The 17,960-nt window shown below is 37.8% G+C and overlaps 1 protein-coding gene across 1 annotated transcript in view; it reads left to right on the top strand.

The window, feature by feature from the left end:
* Window positions 1-17,960, top strand: part of si:ch211-196i2.1 (collagen alpha-2(I) chain) — a 92,926-nt gene that overhangs the window by 67,707 nt on the left and 7,259 nt on the right. Inside the window, exons 32-62 of the mRNA XM_067485204.1 lie at window positions 218-271; window positions 690-743; window positions 847-900; window positions 2,215-2,268; window positions 2,530-2,583; window positions 3,735-3,779; window positions 4,400-4,444; window positions 5,322-5,429; window positions 5,610-5,663; window positions 5,762-5,815; window positions 6,011-6,064; window positions 6,245-6,352; window positions 7,350-7,403; window positions 7,553-7,660; window positions 8,301-8,354; window positions 8,524-8,577; window positions 12,602-12,655; window positions 12,751-12,804; window positions 13,505-13,612; window positions 13,832-13,885; window positions 14,031-14,084; window positions 14,213-14,266; window positions 14,827-14,880; window positions 15,105-15,158; window positions 15,249-15,302; window positions 15,515-15,568; window positions 16,144-16,197; window positions 16,864-16,917; window positions 17,005-17,058; window positions 17,520-17,537; window positions 17,801-17,854. Coding sequence (XP_067341305.1) covers window positions 218-271; window positions 690-743; window positions 847-900; window positions 2,215-2,268; window positions 2,530-2,583; window positions 3,735-3,779; window positions 4,400-4,444; window positions 5,322-5,429; window positions 5,610-5,663; window positions 5,762-5,815; window positions 6,011-6,064; window positions 6,245-6,352; window positions 7,350-7,403; window positions 7,553-7,660; window positions 8,301-8,354; window positions 8,524-8,577; window positions 12,602-12,655; window positions 12,751-12,804; window positions 13,505-13,612; window positions 13,832-13,885; window positions 14,031-14,084; window positions 14,213-14,266; window positions 14,827-14,880; window positions 15,105-15,158; window positions 15,249-15,302; window positions 15,515-15,568; window positions 16,144-16,197; window positions 16,864-16,917; window positions 17,005-17,058; window positions 17,520-17,537; window positions 17,801-17,854 — 1,836 coding nt within the window. The remainder of the gene's footprint in view (window positions 1-217; window positions 272-689; window positions 744-846; window positions 901-2,214; window positions 2,269-2,529; window positions 2,584-3,734; window positions 3,780-4,399; window positions 4,445-5,321; window positions 5,430-5,609; window positions 5,664-5,761; window positions 5,816-6,010; window positions 6,065-6,244; window positions 6,353-7,349; window positions 7,404-7,552; window positions 7,661-8,300; window positions 8,355-8,523; window positions 8,578-12,601; window positions 12,656-12,750; window positions 12,805-13,504; window positions 13,613-13,831; window positions 13,886-14,030; window positions 14,085-14,212; window positions 14,267-14,826; window positions 14,881-15,104; window positions 15,159-15,248; window positions 15,303-15,514; window positions 15,569-16,143; window positions 16,198-16,863; window positions 16,918-17,004; window positions 17,059-17,519; window positions 17,538-17,800; window positions 17,855-17,960) is intronic.

The following is a 17,960-nucleotide window of genomic DNA, read 5'->3' as shown; positions in this document are numbered from 1 at the left end:
CAGCCTTACAAATTCCATCAAATTAAATGGACAGAAACACTTAAAAGGCAGATTAGACAGCTTAGTGCACATATACTGATTTGAAGAAATAGAGTTGTTTCATATTTGCATTTTATTTACTCTTGGCTTAATAATTCTCCTAATGTCTACTTACATCCCACTTTGTGCCTTTTTACCTGTTGTGACATTTTTGTTATTGCTTTTTCTGCTCTTGCAGGGTTTTCAGGGAATCATTGGTGAGAGAGGAGTCGATGGGCCACCAGGTTCTCCGGTACGCTTCATTATCAGCCTGGAGCTTTTTCATTTGGAAGACATAAGACTTTAAAACTGTAACTATTATGAATCTGAGCTTTCCATAATTGAGGCTGCTAGGCAGAAGTTGGAGATGAACACACTTTGAACATCATTTTTCCTTGAACCAAACAAATACTGTAAAATATAATTGTAATATTAATCTCCGATCAAATGGCAAACAATCTTTTGGCATAATTTTTTTCAAAATCAAAGCAGTTTCTTTGAATGTGCATTTCATCAGCATTCATTGTCTCTGACTGTCGCTGTTGCTATTAAGCTTTGTTTGAACGTTCGTTAGAACACCTGCGCTCTCCAGAGAATATGATTGGCAGAACAGATAAACAATGTAATTAATGGGCACTTCAGTGATAGAGGTTTTGGTTTATATCTTATAGGGGCCACCAGGAAAGACTGGGTCTTCAGGCTCACCAGGACCCCCAGGAAAGAGGGTGAGACTAAGAGCAGTCATGGCTTCCATTGAATGAAGTCACATAAATGACTGTTGGATGTTGTGGTATTTTGTCATCACACTCAATACTTCCTTGTTCTCAGGGTTTCACAGGGAAACCAGGAGTAGAGGGACCTCAGGGCCCAGTAGGCATGTATGTAAGTGATTCTTCAGCAGGTCAGAAACCAGGACCTGCACCTGGACTACATTTTTAACATACTGTCTATGCAGTACATGAAATGTTCAATTTATGATAACACATTAAGCCTCAAAACATTACTGTTCTTTCCGAAATTGCTGGAACAGCAAGGCTACTTTATTTTTTTTCTGTAAACTGAAGACATTTGAGTTTAAAAAATTGATTTGAAACGAAAGCTGAGAAATCCACTTTTATTTGTAAGCATGTACAATTTAATGCAATTTAGATGAACTGGAATAATTTACCATGGAAGAGATGAGTTAAGATCTCTTTAAAGACATTTGCCAGCCAAGTTAGAAACTACTCAGTATAAGCGATTGTTGTCAGTAATGAGACAGAAAGGTTACACTATTAATTGTCAGTGAGCTAATAAGTTTGACCTTGTCACTTTGTTTTTCTTGTTTCAGTTCAGCACATCAGCAAATCAAGCTTAATGCACATTTTGTCTTTGTTGTTTTGGATGCAGCTGAACTGTAAAATATTTTGATTTCGTGATTTCTTCAAGACTTTTGTTTAATTACATAAAGAGGGTAATATGTTTTACTGTATAACTATATATTTTAGAAGGGGCTGTAGTTAATGTATGAAAGCATTAGTTATGCAGCCATGACAAAATAATTAAGACATTAATATATAGAGCCAGAAAGAGGCTTCATTTTAAATAAAGCCTTTGGGTAAATAATAGATGCACACAAATTAAGCCTTCACTCTTATAATAATTTGCAATGGGATGATCAAAATTGCTACAGTAGCCTGTTAAAAGCAATCAACATTCTCCAACTGCATTACAGATAACTTCTGTTAGGTGTATTCACTTGTATTAGTTGACATAAAATATTGATGATCATTAGTGTATAAGTACTGCAAAAGTAAATCAAATATGTCAGCTTTACCTGATCATCAGAACTGAGCATTCAACATAGCAAGCACTCACATTTTGCTGTTTTCCCGACACAAAAGGAAAATCTTTATAATAAATTGTTTTCCTGACAAAGCAAAGCTCATGAGATTCTTACAGTAACAGTACGTGTAGAGGTCCTTCAAAGTAATTAAATGTTAGTTATGAAATCAAACTCCTTCTATCTATAGGAACTAGAGCCAGCAAGTAGTTGGCTTCCTTTAACATGAAAACTTCTAACCTGAGTGTCTTCGGGTAAAAGATAAACCCTTCTGTCACTATTAGTCTCTCTAACATGTTTTATCTATTTGTTTTATTTCTGCAAAAACTGAAATGCAAAAAAAGTCTTCAAAATGCTATTTTATCTACCATCAGGGTATCCAGGGGAATGTTGGCATGCGTGGGCAACCAGGTTTTATAGGAGAAAGGGTAAGGTCATCTTGCTTAATCCTTTTGGTAGTGGTGAGAGAACACTTCCATGTAAACCATAAGGACTGTTGTAGTTATAAAAGTAGAGTTATAATATTACTTACTTGAGAGATCAAAAAAGAACATTTTTAAATACTGTGCATCAAAAGATTGACATTTATATTTAGATATTTTCACTGACATTTTTTATAGTTTCAAAGTCATAAAAATCTCTCCATAACAAAACCACAACACTAAGAATTGCTTATTTCCCTTCTTCAGGGTGAGCCAGGCTTACGAGGTTTACCTGGGCCTGTTGGGAGGCCAGGAACTCCAGTAAGTGTCTGTAGTTTTATTTCCTTGAAATTGACAGAGACAACAGCTCCGATTGGGTCATACTAAGAGAGGATTGGTAAAGGCGAAGAAAGCAGCCAGTGCACAGGGACTGCCAGTTTATGGAGGCCAACTGGTCGCGGTGATTGGTTTTTGAAAAACAAAAGTCTTGTGACGTGTCTACTGTGAGAGTTTTTGGCCAAAATATCAGAAGTGCTTAAATGATTTAAAAAATGAAACTACAAAATTCAGCTCAAAATCAAAGCAAACAAAAAACTCCGTTGTTTCCATAATCAGACAAAGCATTTTCTTGCCTGTTTCTGATGTTTTTTCCACTGCTTGGTGTAGTTGTATTTGAAGCTAGAAGGTCAGACTTTGTTGAAGCATGTCAAAGATTCAGGACTTTATAAATCAGTCCTCTGATTTGGCTGGTTAGATTTGGAAATAAGAAAGTCCCTCTTGCGTGGAAAGGTAGTTTCCCTAATGGAAATGGGACTGATTCCTGAAGTTCCCATTTTATCTTCAGTTTCGCTTGCAGTTTTATTGGACACAGCTTTAGCTCCTTCGCATGGTTGACTACTGCTGCACTGAAATCCATCAATCTGTCGCAGTGTAAAGTCAGTGAAGGTGGATTCATCTGTACTGGCTTGAACAATAAACACAAATACTTTTTTAGTTTTTATAACTGAATGCATTAAGAGCCATAATCATGGAACAGGTGAAAGTAACCTTTTCATCAAAAGGAAGAAATTGATGGCCTGGGTTAAATTTTTTTGGGCTGCATACGTTTTTTTGGAACAACTAAAAGGAAATGTATTAAGATAGATAGAGGACATACTGTAGCTTGGAGGGAACATTGGCAAAAAGTGAATTTTAAAGCTGTCTTTTCTTGTTGAAGCTGTTACCGTACAGTCCTGGCCATTGTTTTAATGGTTACTTTACACTTAAAATGTGCTTAAGAAATGTTAAATTGTAGTGGTAAGTAAAAGCAGAGACATTAAAGAAGTTATTAAAGATGCTCCAACAAATGTACTCCGCAAGGTACCCTCCCTAATCCACACAACAAGTCACAACGACGTTAAATGTTCGTGTAAAGTGTTCATTACACTAATTTAAGTGCAAAGATTGAAGTGTGATCTGATTTTCTCTTTCAGGGTCTGCCGGGTCCCCCTGGAGAGAAAGGACTTAGGGGACCTCCGGTGAGAGAAACCTTTATTAGGAGAGATTATGCTGGAAATCAGATCAATCAAATTAAATAATAAATATTTTACTTTCCCTTAATGTGGTTGATAACAAAGATCCTAATGGGCCATGAGCAAAGAAATTATTAATCAAGTTTCTTGTGAGCATGAGACAACATCTGGTGAGCAGCAGTTAGTTTTACATGTTCCTGAGAACTGTTTGTGGGCAAAAAAAATATTTTTTATGTGCACATGAAACAACTAGGTGCAATCCATCATTTTTTTGGTGTTGTTTTTTTTTTTTTTTTCATTATTTTTTTGTTTGTTTTTGTTGTTGTTTTTTAGTTTTGCTCATGTCCCTTTAGGCTCTGTATTTGATCAACTGTGATGCTGTTACTTTAATTAAGGAACTGGGCAAGACATTGTTTTAGTGACTGTTTGGTATGAAATAGTAGCACCTATAGTTAGCTGGGGCTAGCATTACAGATTATTATACACAGTTGAAAGCTGTTCATATGATTCATCACTGAATAACTACTTGACTTATTCAGTATTCGAAACCTTTTGAAGCTTTAGGTATTTTTGTCTGTATACTAATTATAAACCAACACTAGTGAAGCTTTAGTTGTTTCTTACAGGGTCGAACTGGAGATGAAGGACCCAAAGGGATACAGGGCCCACCAGTAAGTTAAAGTTGAAAGTATGTTGGAGTCATGGGAATTTTTACAGCAGTGTAACATTTTATGCAACATGGCTTTGTGTGGGAATGTGTGGCATAAGTGGCATTTTAATTGGCCTTTTATTTTCACTTGCTTTGGTTCGGTAATATGACTCACTTCAAAGGGGGTTCATGCCAGGGTTGTGTGTTTGTAATTGACTAGCAGAATGTTTGAGATCAACAATAATGGTGCAGCCTGCATGTTCAGAGCAAGTCACAGGCTGCAGTGCAAACAAATTTGAAAGACTGTACATTCAAGGGAATGTGAATTGATTCATCAACAAATTAGAATCAGCATATTTATAAAGCTCCTTTGAGTCAGGGTTGCTGAACATGTGCCTCACACCCAGTGAAAAGAAAACGTCAATATCACTACAATACTGAATAGAATCAAATACAGCATAACACAAATCTTGATTGGGGAAGTGTCAAGTCCTTAATGAAAGTGTGTACAATACTCGTAATGTGATTTAACAATAGGATGATTTGATTTTCTCCGTGTTCATGAATCAATCATCTCAAAATTAGGAGAATGTCTACATTGCCACTGCTTTTATAAGCATAATCAATAGTGGTTTTACAACCTTGTTCCAGTTTATGTGTCCGCTTGTGTAAAGTTGTGTTTGTACAATAGTCCAATTCATGTCTCAGCTGCCTCTATAAAAGAATATTGATTGTTTGGACCTTAATGAGTCACAACTGAATGAATATCACTGATGAACCTTTAACAGCAATGGCACACTCATAAAGTCAACGGTATATTTGAAACTCACTTGACATATTACAATCATAATTGAATCTCTTGAATTGATCTCTATTCTAATAGCTCTTATGATTTCTAGGGCCCTCCTGGTGTTTCAGGTGCTCATGGTGCGACTGGAAAAGCTGGACAAAGGGGAGGTATTGGGCCCCTAGGACCTCAGGGGCCACAAGGCCCTGCTGGAATCCCAGTGAGTGGCTACCTACCATCCACTGCTTAATTTCTGTATTTCACTGGTGGTCTAAAACATTGAAAATGTTTTCTAAATATTATTGAAATACAGTGAATGTTGAGTAACACCAAAATAACTCTCCACAACATAAAAACCAAGCACATTAGAAATGTATGAACTAACTGACTGTCTGTTTAGGGTCAACAGGGTGATGATGGGTCATTTGGAGCACCAGGGGAGCGAGGCCCCAAGGTAGACTACATTTTATGTAAGAATCCTGTCATAAAATGATGTTTGTCAGCATAACTTTTATTTGTGTTTAATTACTGAACCATTACTCTAACAATCAGGGTTTATCTGGTTCACCTGGTGATGCTGGTCCCCCAGGACAAGTTGGAAAACAAGTTTGTATCTATTTGTGTTGGGAAGCAAACATTGTTATTTTATATTCCTGGATACTTTTGGGTGTTTTTTAAACAGAAAACACTGTTACCTCTTTATTAACCCAGAGTCTTGGGTTTCATCTTCATGAGCTTGATTAATGGCAGCACAGAGGACATACTGTCAGGTGATAATTGTACTGACTTTTGACTCTTTAGGGTCTTCCTGGCCAAATGGGAATCGAGGGCCCGCCTGGACAAAAAGGAGACCAGGTCAGTGAATGAAGCAGTATCAGTTCTTTTTTTTGCATTACTGTTGGTTCTTATAACACTAGAAACAATGTTGTTTAGAGGAACACAGCTCTTTGCCACCCACCTGTGTGCTAGCATTCAAAAGTCTGTTATCAGTGTATCTGATTTTCTGTCTTTTCTTGTGGCTGTTGTGTCTTACAGGGGGACCTAGGGCCTTGTGGGAAACAAGGTTCTCCAGGGCTACCAGGGGAAAGAGGACCTGAGGGCCCAAAAGGTTTACAGGGACTAGCTGGACCATTGGGCAATGAGGTAGGTTGATTTTTTTTATGACTATGATCCTCACTTTTAAATGATTCCAGGCTTTTACGCATGTGTTTAACTAATGCCTCGTAAATGACTGAGCAGCTGCAGAGGAGGTGTTGTTTAATTCAATGAAGAATGCAAGGACCTCATCACATCACTGCCACCCCGCTTATTCAACAAGGTCACAGAGAGACAGTCCTTTCAGAGTGTGCTGTGGTGAACAGATGTGCTTCTTATTGCAGGTTTTTTTTAATGTTAGTAGAGTGGGTATCAGCCTGAAATGTATAAAAGTATGTCTGATGCTTCATAAAATGAATATAGGAACGGCTTGAAAAGGGTTAAACCACACCATCCCTGGTACCTAAACCGTGAAATTAAATTTTTCTGATGATTCCTTTGAAGGCTGTCAGTTGTTGATTACAAAACAATAAGATAAGCAGAGATGTCATGGCTTTTGTCTGTGTGCTGCACAACCTGTACATTTCCCTTCTGCTCTCAAGCATTTAAAATACAGACATTATGCTCCTGCTATTATCTTTGTTTGTTTGTTTGTAAAAAAAAAACTTGGAAGAATTTCAATGAAAAGTTAAATGCTTTGGTCTGGTGTGTTATTACATTGTATGTAATAATCTGTACTGAAAAACTAAAATTAATGAAAATCAATTATGAGAGGGACTTTCATGGAGACTTCGGGGTGACGCTTGAATGAAATGAACAGAGACAGAGCTCTCTGGTGCATGACGGGTTACAGCACATATCACATAACCACAACATCCATGATTCAGGTTTGTCTTTTGTTGTTTGGTTCATGTCATTCCCTCTCTCCCTACAGTATTTTCTCTCTGCCCTCTCCACTGGTGACAATCAAAAAAGACTCAAGATGCAAAACAAAGTTCAATAAAAAATAAATAACACAATTAAAGCAGATCATCAATAAGAGACAATTTACTGTAGCAAAATATTCTGCCTAATTTACTGACAGTGACTCATGACTCCTCTGCAGGGTGGTGTTGGTCCTCCTGGTGAAGCTGGGGATTATGGTCCCATAGGGGAGAAGGTAACCTTTGCTACTTCACAGGATGGATACAGTAAATTAAGGTTTCTCTAGTTCAAGTCTCTGATTACATGCATGAGGATGCTTGTGTTAGTTAAACTCTCTGGGTGATGTTTGCTGTTTGTTAATCAGACTGTTGTTGCTGCCGGCAGGGTGTGATGGGACCTCTGGGTTTGTTAGGCCGAGAAGGACCTTGGGGAGCCCCTGGACAAAATGGAGAAAGGGGTCCAAAAGGAGAGAAGGGCCACATTGGACTAATAGTAAGGACTTTTACAGCTTAAACATTTTAGAAAGTTGTGGCTATCCTATCTTTCACATTTTAATAAGACAGAACTTGGGAGATTCTAAGTTCCGTATTATAACGTATGCTATTATAACATGTGCTGGTGCTTACTAGAGCACCAGCATATGTTAACCAACCAAAATAATGCACTATATAGCAAGTGCACAGTTTACCCTGCATGACTAAAGTTTGCTAACTACTGTGCCAGCTGTAAACTATATATTTATGACCCTCTTTAAATTAAGTTCAGATTTAAAATGTCCATCTTATACATGGACTAGCATCACAGGTAAGGCAGTGAAGTTAGAAAGTAACCAGGTCTAAGTACCACTCAGAAATTATTATAAGATGTACTAAAGAAGAAATTCTTAGCTGAATTGTAGAGTAGCAATATCACATCTTTAGAGGCATGTTCTTTCTATGCAAAGTGCAATATCTTAAATCTATGAGGTATGATAGAGAAAAGAGGTAAGAGGTATGATGGAGAAAAAAAACATGATGCCTTAAAAACAGACTTATTTTTACTTACAGCCATAATTTGAATATAAAACTGATCTGATAAGTTGTTAAAAATTTGTATAAACTGTTCTTAATGTTACAATTATCCTCTTGAACAGGGTGAACCTGGGCTGATGGGTAAAGTGGGACCTGCAGGTCTGGCGGGGTTAGCGGTGAGTTTGTTATGATGGTATGATGCTGTCAAGGAAATGATACTTTAGTATAATAGTGGCCTTTAAACAGTTTCCGACTGTGACATGTGACATTGGTCGTTATTGATCCCCTGTCTAAAAAGATGTTAAACTGTAAAGTTTTATTGTGGTGTGTTTGTACCCATTCTAGGGAATCACAGGCCCTCAGGGACCCCCAGGAACAGATGGACCTGAGGGACAGAAGGTATTAAAAAACAATTTGTAACATTTTGTTATCATGCACTTGTACAGTAGATACACTCGTGTGTAGGACACCACAATGTTTATGACAAAAATTTGTAAGCGTAGTTGACATTTATTGATATTGAACTCATTATTAATCTCTCTGTATCTGGATCTGTTTTTATTGTTTTATCAATCAATTCTGACAGGTGTACATTGACAATTTCTGCCTGTTGCAGCAAGAGTTGCGGTTTTCTGGATAAAAAGCACTATGACATTGACTTTTCTATACCAATTTCAGAGAGTTATTTTCCTATTCAAGTTTTTATGATCTGCATTTACTGGAGTTCAAAATAGTTGTCTACAGTTTCTGAATGAGTTTGGCTTTTTTATGTTGATTATTACTTGTGGTCCGTGTTCTAAGTTACATTAACTGTGCAGAAAATATTTTATATTGTGGAAATACCTTTTTATGTCTACATTCCCAACATTTCAGTTTTTCTTTGTGCTCCAGTTTAGAACAGAGCACTCAGTGTTGTAGAGACGAAACCTGATTTGCAAATGTGTAGTTTTATGAAGGAAAGCGTGGTGGTGGAGTCACTAGCGCTACCACCTCACAACTAGAAGGTCACAGGTTTGCATTCCCTCCTGACTGCGGCCTTTCTTTGTGGAGTCTGCATGTTCTACCCATGGGTTTCCTCTGGTTTCCTCCCACAGTTCAGAGACAGGTTAATTGGCAACTCTAAATTGCTCGTAGGTGTGAATTTGAGTGAGAATGGTTGTCTGTTTGTCTATGTCTCTCTGTGTTGGCCCTGAGATAGACCGGCGACCAGTTCAGGTGTATCCCGCCTCTTGACAGCTGGGATAGGCTCCAGCCCCCTGCGACCCTAAACAGGATAAGTGGTTACAGATAATGGGTGGATGGATGGATGGATGTTCTTATGAGGTATTCTATTCAAGGGGTTGAATACTTTTGAGACTGCAGTAGTCATTAAAAGATGTTACATATTATAGTTTTTTATCCAAAAAACTGTAACTCCATTATTTACTTTTGTTTACAACATTTTACAGGCCAATTTTTCTTGGGCCAATATCGCAGCAAAGGTGACGTATAATCCAGCGGACAATGCAGCATCTATATACAGTCAAAACCAGAAGTTTACATACACTATAAAAAGAAACATAAAGACACCTTTTTTCTCCCTGTCTTGGATTAAATCAGACAAAATTATAATTCCATTCAACTTTAGCGCCAATTCATAATGAAGTCCAGACTATTCAAGTATGTAGAAGCAACCCAACAAATACCCCTTGAGCAAGCCCTAGGCAACAAGGGAGAGGAAAATTCCCTTTAAAGGAAGAAACCTCCAGCAGAACCAGGCTCAGGGTGGGCGGCCATCTGCCTTGACCGGTTGGGGTGAGTGGAAAGTGAAGAGAGAAAAGAAAAAGAGCAACAACAAAATATTTGGCAGGTTGGTAGGACCAGTAGCTGCACACCTCCAAAGCCAGGGACACCTGCAGAAAGGGACGGAGCGAGAGGGAGACAGAGGGAGACAAAGTTAATAGCATGCAGTGGAGACAAATAAATGTCTAGAGAAAACCACTGGGTCCCCCAACAGTCTAAACCTATAGCATCATAACTAAGAGTTAGTTCAGGTTGACTGTGCAGCTTTAACTATAAGCTTTGTCAAAAAGAGAGGTTTTAAGCCTATACTTAAAAGTAGAGAGGGTGTCTGCCCCCAAATCTGAACTGGCTAAAGGCTCTGCTTCCCATTCTATTTTTGAAAACTCTTGGAACCACAAATACGCCTGCATTCTGGAATCGAAATGGTCTAATCGGACGATACGGTACTATGAGGTCTCTTAAATATGATGTAGATTAACCATTAAGAGCTTAGTATGTAAGGAGGGAGGTTTTGGATTCTATTCTAGATTTAATGGGAAGCCAATGGAGAGAAGCTAATGAAGGAGAGATATGATCTATCTTGCTAATTCCAATCACTGCTCTATTGAATTGATTGAATGCATTTTACAGACTTATTAGGACACTGCAAAAATAGGGAATTACAGTAGTCCAACATAGACGTAACCAAGTTTTCATAGTTTTCTTTGAATTTAGAAGTAGTAACTTATAGCACATCCAGGTCTTTTAGGCAGTTTGAAGTTTGAGTAATTGGTTAGTATCTTGTGGTTTCACATATAAATATAGCTGGGTATTGTAGAGGTGATCTTACTCGAATCTGACGCTTCAGCACATACTTCACTCCAGAGATCGTTGTTAGACAAACGCTGAACATTTATTGTACTTGCTTCTGCATAGTAGTGGAAGTTTATGTAATGTTTCCTAATAATGTTGCCTAGAGGTGACATATGCTGTGGATCTCCGTAACTAACTTTTGTGCATATAGAAGATTTATTATTAACATAGACAAATTGGAATATGTCTGACAGATAAGAAAGTAAACTTTTCTTGCTTTACGTCAGTTAGGATTACAAAAATTATTTCTATTTGCTAAATGCCAAAATAATGACAGAGATCTCTTTTAGATTTTTTTATTACTTTTTTCTTAAGTCAGAAGTTTACATACACTAAGATCACTAAGCCTTTAAACAATTTGCAAAAGCCCAGATGAAGATGTCATGGCTTTGGAAGCTTCTGATAGGTTAATTGACAACATTTGAGTTAATCGGAGCCACACCTGTGTATGTATCTTAGAGCACATCTCAAACACACTGCTTCTTTTTGTGACATCATGGGAAAATCCAAAGAAATCAGCCAAGATATCAGGATGAGAATTGTGGAGCTCCTCAAAAGTCTGGTTCAACCTTAGCTACAATTTCCAGATGCCTAAATAGGCCACGTTCATTTGTTCAAACTATTATATACAAGTATAAACAGAATGGGAATGTCAGTAAAACTTTCAATAATAACAAAGAAAAATAATGTCAAGTTGTGTATTAATACAATCTGACCACTCAGCAGGAAAGAAGGTATTACTCCAAAAGCAACATAAAACAGCCAGATGACAGTTTGGAAATGCACACAGGGACAAAGACCTTAATTTTTGAAGACATGTCCTGTGGTCTGATGAAACAAAAATTGAACTGTTTGGCCATAATGAAAATTGTTACATTTGAAGGAAAAATGGAGAAGCTTGTAAGCCTGAGAATCCCATTCCAACTGAAGTATGGGGGTGACAGCATCATGTTGTGGTGGTGGGGGGGGGGGGGGGGGGGTTTGCTGCAGGAGAGGCTGGTGCACTTCATAAAATAGAATGGCATCATGAGGAAAGAACATTATGCAGAAATATTGAAGCAACATCTTAAAACATCAGCCAGGAAGTTAGGGCTTGGAAGCAATTGTGTCTTCCAAATGGACAATGGTCCTAAGCATACTGTGCCATTAGTAACAAAGTGGCTTAACATCAACAAAGTCAAGGTTTTGGAGTTGTCATTACAAAGCCCTGAGCTAAAAAGGTGTGTGGGAGCAAGGCGGCCTACAAACCTGACTCAGTTACCCGGGTTCTGTCAAGAGGAATAGGGAAAAATTCAAACTAGTGTGACTATGTTATACAGTTCAAAGGCAATGCTTCCAAATACTAAGGAATAGTAAGTAAACTTCTGACTTTGAAGAAAGTAATAAAAAAAGGTTAGTCTGATTTAATGAGGGAAACAAAAGGTTATGTGTCTTTTTACACAGTGTATGCAAACGTCTGGCTCTGCTTCCTCGTTTTGATTTCTTTAACATTCAGTTTGGGTTCAGAAAGCAAAACAACTGCAGAGCAAAACCATCATATCCGTGTCGTTATGTTGTTGTAATTTACTCACAGTTTTACCTCTTCTGTAAAGTGAAATAATAACCAACAGCAAAAGTCTGATTAACTTTGTCCTGAAGTCCAGATCATGAGTGTGAACTTGTCCTTTTCATAATTGCTTCAAGTTTCCACTGTGCACAATGTGTCACACTGTGCACAATATCCTATGAAATCAGTTCTAGAAGTAATATCAAAGAAACATTTTTAAAAGGTTTACATTTACCACTTCAGGGGGACTCTGGGCCCTTTGGAATTATTGGACCTCAAGGGTCAGCTGGACCTCAGGTAAACTGTGTTTACGTTTAACATTTTGCACTACTGTATTTAAGGTATGTCAGAGGAAAGAAATTCATGTTGGTTTTTATTTGTCATGTTCATAGGGTATTAAAGGAGCTCGAGGTGTCAGGGGAGACGCGGGAAAGCTGGGGCCACCTGTAAGTATGAGGAAATTGTTGGTTTGTTTGCCATGCAAATGATTATCTTCAAATCACTATTGAATATGCGGACGTTTACCTCTTTGTCTTCATTTCTCTCAACCACAGTTGTGTTCCACTAGTGCCTCTAATGGAATCATGATTTGTATCACAATTCTTCCTTTGTTCTCTTTGAGCATACATACATACGTATTTTAAATGCATATGGAATGAAATACTTGAAAGTGATTCAGAGAGAAATCTGTCTCACTACAGTGGTATTTCAGGTTTTTAATGTTCATTGTAGTGTTATGGACATTTATATTCCCCTGTATATGAATTGTAACCATGTTTGTTCATCGCTTGACTCTTCATCCATCTCTATCATCAGACAAAATTGTCTTGTAGTTTGGGTCGTGACCAAATGCCTGCAAAGCTAATCACATTCCCATTAGCCTCAGCTGTAATTTGTTTTTTTTTTGGTCATTAGTAAATGTTCTTCCTCCTTCTCCTGTTTATCACCACCTGAAAGTACAGTAACACATTGACATTGTTTTCTATAAATGACACATTTCTGAAACTGATTTATGTCTTCAGTATTTTAAATAAAAACAAATCAAGGTATTGGCTCAATTAACTCTGAGCCCAAATGATAAGCCAAAACAAACTTTAGAACTTGAGCTTGTATTGTAATTGCATTTATTCAACATTTGCCTGGCAGGGTTTAGTAGGACCAGTTGGACCTCAGGGAGACCAGGGAGCTAAAGGGGAACCAGGGCCACAGGGACTGAAGGGAGAGGCAGGACCTCCAGGTCCACCAGGGGAACATGTTAGTATGCTTTTCATGTTGTGTGTGTGTGTGTGTGTGTGTGTGTGCGTGTGTGTCTGTGCGTGTGTTTTAGAATTATTATTTGGACGAAATGAAATATGATCCCTGTGCATATCTAAGGTACATCTTGCTATACCATGGACAGCTATGCTCAGCGAAAATCTCGCTCTATGTGCAAATATCAATAAACTGTCTCATTAATATTTATTAAATGTGCAGGGTGAAAATGGTCTGCCTGGAATCCAAGGTCCCCCAGCTCTCCCAGGGTTTGAGGTGAAAACTAAACTCCTATTGAGCAGCATGATCACTTCGTTTGATGTTAATTACAACAGTTTGTTTTTTTGTTTGTTTTTTGTTTCCCCTTAGCAAATCTAACTATTTGTGCTTTGATTTTGTGCTTTATACTCTTCTTTTTCAGGGACCTCCAGGAGAGATGGGACCCCAGGGTCCCCCAGGTTCACCAGGGACTCCAGTAAGTGTGTGGAGATGTACAACACAATTACAATAAACCAGACATTCACAAAAAATATATTAAAGATTTGTTTCTAATTTATTAGTTTGTCTTAAAAGCAAAATGAAAAAACAATTGTTCCTCTGCAGGGAGTGCATGGAAGACCAGGACCTGAGGGCAAACAAGGCATAAAAGGCGAGAAGGTGAGGCCCCCAATTTATACACTGACTTACTGTCTCTGTACATTTAGGTACAGAGGTCTGAGACCATGTTTATATAAACCTAAACTATAAACTATTTGTAGGCCAAAAATCTAATTTAAGCAAATTTGCAGCATTGACCACATTTTTCAAAAAGGAAATAAAAAGTCTCCTTGAGTTTTCTTCCCTCCACTGCACACATCGAGATAACACTTGGGTTGATGTGCTCTATGCATCACAGGCTTGTTCAGTTTTAACCTCTGAAAACAGTATTTACTCAATGCTAATACACTCAGCTCTATACAGTATAAGCTGTACATTAGTATATGTTTAGAAATGTTTTGTGTTGAATTTCTTTTTATTACACACATAAATGCATGGTTTTTTTATGACCTTTCTTATATAAATGATTATTTTTTATTTCATTTTCTATTAGTTGGCTTGCTGATTTTGAAAAAAAAACAAAACTACAGCTACTAAACATTTTCTGTTCCAGCTGGAAGTTTTTCAAAATCAAGCAAACAATTGTCTTAAACTGATGAGTGTATATTTTCCCCCTACAGGGAGATGATGGTGAGAATGGATCACTGGGAAGGACAGGGAGTCTTGGAAGAAGGGTAAGATCTGTGTTTTTTTGCAGATGAAATTCAGTTCTCAATAATGTAATCATGTAGTGGAAATCCACACCAGTAGGTTTTCTAACAGAAGGAAGTGCTGTTTTTTTAGTACTGAAAAAAGTGTTCATTCAGATAAAATCCTGCTTAAAACAGAATCTTGGTGTAATGTTTATACAAAAAATATGAAAAAAATTTTTTCCAAACCATGGCAAACTCATTCTAAGGGCAAAAGAGGGAAGGCCGGAGTTAGAGGAATCAGAGGAGACAGTGGACCAAAGGTGGGATATATGGAAACAAGATCGCTGGCTTTGCTTACACCTGTTTTCATTATAGTGTGAACCAACAGTGGGTTGTGTTTGGTCAATTAGGGCAAAAAAGGATACACAGGACCAGTAGGCCTTTCTGGGTGGCCAGGTCTCATCGTAAGTCAGTTACTTTATTTGTTTACTTACCTTCCAATTCTATGTGTTTATGTCACATCTAAAGACGCTGACCTTCTCAGAGACAGTGTATTCACCAATCTGCCCCGTTCTATGATGTGGAGAGATCTACGGGAATACTGAATTTCACAATTAGAGTGCAATTTATCAGTGAGTAAACCGATATACATATGATGTCTCTTTTCGTCACCAAGGGAATTCCTGGATTACGTGGAGAGCCAGGAGATCAAGGTGCAAAGGGAAAAGAGGTAAAAAAAACTTAATAATAAACCTGACCGATTCTGAGCCACTGGTGCCACTTTTTACTGAAGAGCTTTCACGTACAGTAAAACAGTGTACATTTCCGGTATAGATTAGGGCCTTTAAAGATATGGACCTTCTCCCCTGAGCTCTGATGGTGTTGATGAGCAGGGGAAGCAATGAAATAATTAATAAAGAATTACAGGTGTAAATGGTTACAGTTTGGATTGGCATGTATTTTTCACAGCAGAGAGGTGCTAATTGATTAAGCACAGACACAGTACAACACAGCTGTCTGAAATGTTTCACACACTGTGAGAATATTTAGAGAATTTTAACTAGTAAGAAGGATCATTGTAAAATCTGGCTTCAGTTCACCACTTTACCATCTGTGTCACCAGTTTCTCCATCATAAAGCCAAAATAACTTTGGGCTTTTTTTAATTTGGCTTTATCTTATAAAACTCACTGGGTTCAGTTGAAGCTCGAGTACAACCTTATGCCAGATTGTCATTACATTTTCTATTGCTCTGACTGCTGTGCGATTGAAGGTGTAGGTTGAATCACAGTGTTTCTGTTTTCAGGGTGAGAAAGGAGACATGGGACTGCCTGGACCACCTGGAGCTTCTGGTAAAAAGGTGGGAGGTGTTATGATTTAATGTGTCACTGAGTAGATCATTTAGGTAGTAACTTGGTGGTGTGATTGAGAAGCAGCTACTGTAGGTGTGTTTATTGCTTTGGTATATAATATGTTTATTGACCTTGAATTGACCCCATTGTAAAAATGTGTAATAAATCAGGACAGTAATAAATTGTGCTTTATTAGGTTTTATTAACTTTGTGGACCATTGTTCTGCTTCATAAAAGAGGTTCTGCAAAGCCATAGAGTCACTGTGTTGGGATAACGACAATGCTAACACTTATGTATTTATGCCCTGCCTGCTCCACTGGCTGCCCCCTCAGTCCTATTGATGTAGAGCCATTAATCACTACATGTTCTGGACTATCTGTGGCTCTAGCACTCAGCAACAATGGTCCCTTTGCCAGAGGGTGTTAAGTATAAAAATATACTAGAAGAGTGAAATATGTTGTTTTTTTTAACACATTTTGCATTGCTTTACATTTATTCATAACTATTGTTGAACCTTTTCAGATACTGAGAAAAGAGGAAAAAGTTTGGTGTGATGTAGAGTATACTTATTCAATTCTCTTATGAGAATGACAGACTGACAGTCTATCTGACAGAAAGACAGACTGACAGACTGTCAGTAATAGAAACATTGTGTCTGTTACTGTATTTTCAGGGTATTCACGGTCCTGTTGGGTTGGCCGGTCCAGTGGGGTTAAAGGGAGAGCAGGTACACAAAAAAAGCAGCTTGCAGCAGAACTTTCTACTACATGCAAATATGTATTTTTGCAATGTTCTGTTTTTGTGTTATTTTAAGGGGAGTATTGGTCCCCCAGGGCCGTGGGGTGAACCAGGGATGCCAGGATTGCCTGTAAGTTTTTAATTCCCTTGGCAAAACATATTTTTACAAACAAGCACAGTACAGCTTATTTATTTCCCTCATCTGTCGTTTCCAAATTGTAGTTATGCAATGAATTTTTACATGTTTTTTTTTCTTTCTCAATGATATTAATATTTTAATAGTCCAACTGTTCATCTGTCACTCACATACTTTTTAATATTGTGTCTAAAAATGGAGATAGCAAAGAAGCATTGTTCTTGATAAGAAATGTTATTATTTTACAATAACCTCAGCCGATTTCATTCAGCTGCCAGTCTGTTGACACATCCACAGTTCAGCAGCACATGACGACTGTATTTAACCCACTGTGTAAAATCTACTGACTTGCTTTATAAAATCTGCAAAGCTATGAATATTGGATGCTACGTGCAGTAGATAAAAGCAATTGTGCTAATTCTGACACTTTTCTTCTGTTCTTTCCTCTGTTGCAGGGTTTGTTTGGATTAAAGGTATGAAATAATGAATTCATGCACTGTTGTCCTGACAGCTCAAACACACTTTAGCTGTTATTTACAGTTATCTGAAGCAAATGTCATAGATGTTTTTAACTAAAGAGTCAAAATAGTTTATGAAAATGCTACATTTAATAAAGCTGCTACACTTTGGAGATAGTCAGAGAAGAACTTTTTGTCTTTTTGTCAACATCTCTTAGTCAAGGACGTGGCATCACAAAATTGTATGTTATGATTCGCAAATGTACTTTTCCCTGCAGGGTTTGAAAGGCTTCCCAGGTTTACCTGGTGTACGTGGCAGGAGGGGCCTCCCGGTAGGTGTTGAATTTGGCAACAGAGGATGAAACTATTAAAGTTTGATTGGTTTGATCTTATATATGTTTGTAATCAATTTTGCATTTGGTTGTGTAGTCATTTGTC

Source organism: Channa argus, chromosome 18 (genome assembly GCF_033026475.1).
Source record: "Channa argus isolate prfri chromosome 18, Channa argus male v1.0, whole genome shotgun sequence".
Lineage (NCBI taxonomy): Eukaryota > Metazoa > Chordata > Actinopteri > Anabantiformes > Channidae > Channa > Channa argus.
This window is presented reverse-complemented; position numbering and strand designations above follow the sequence as displayed.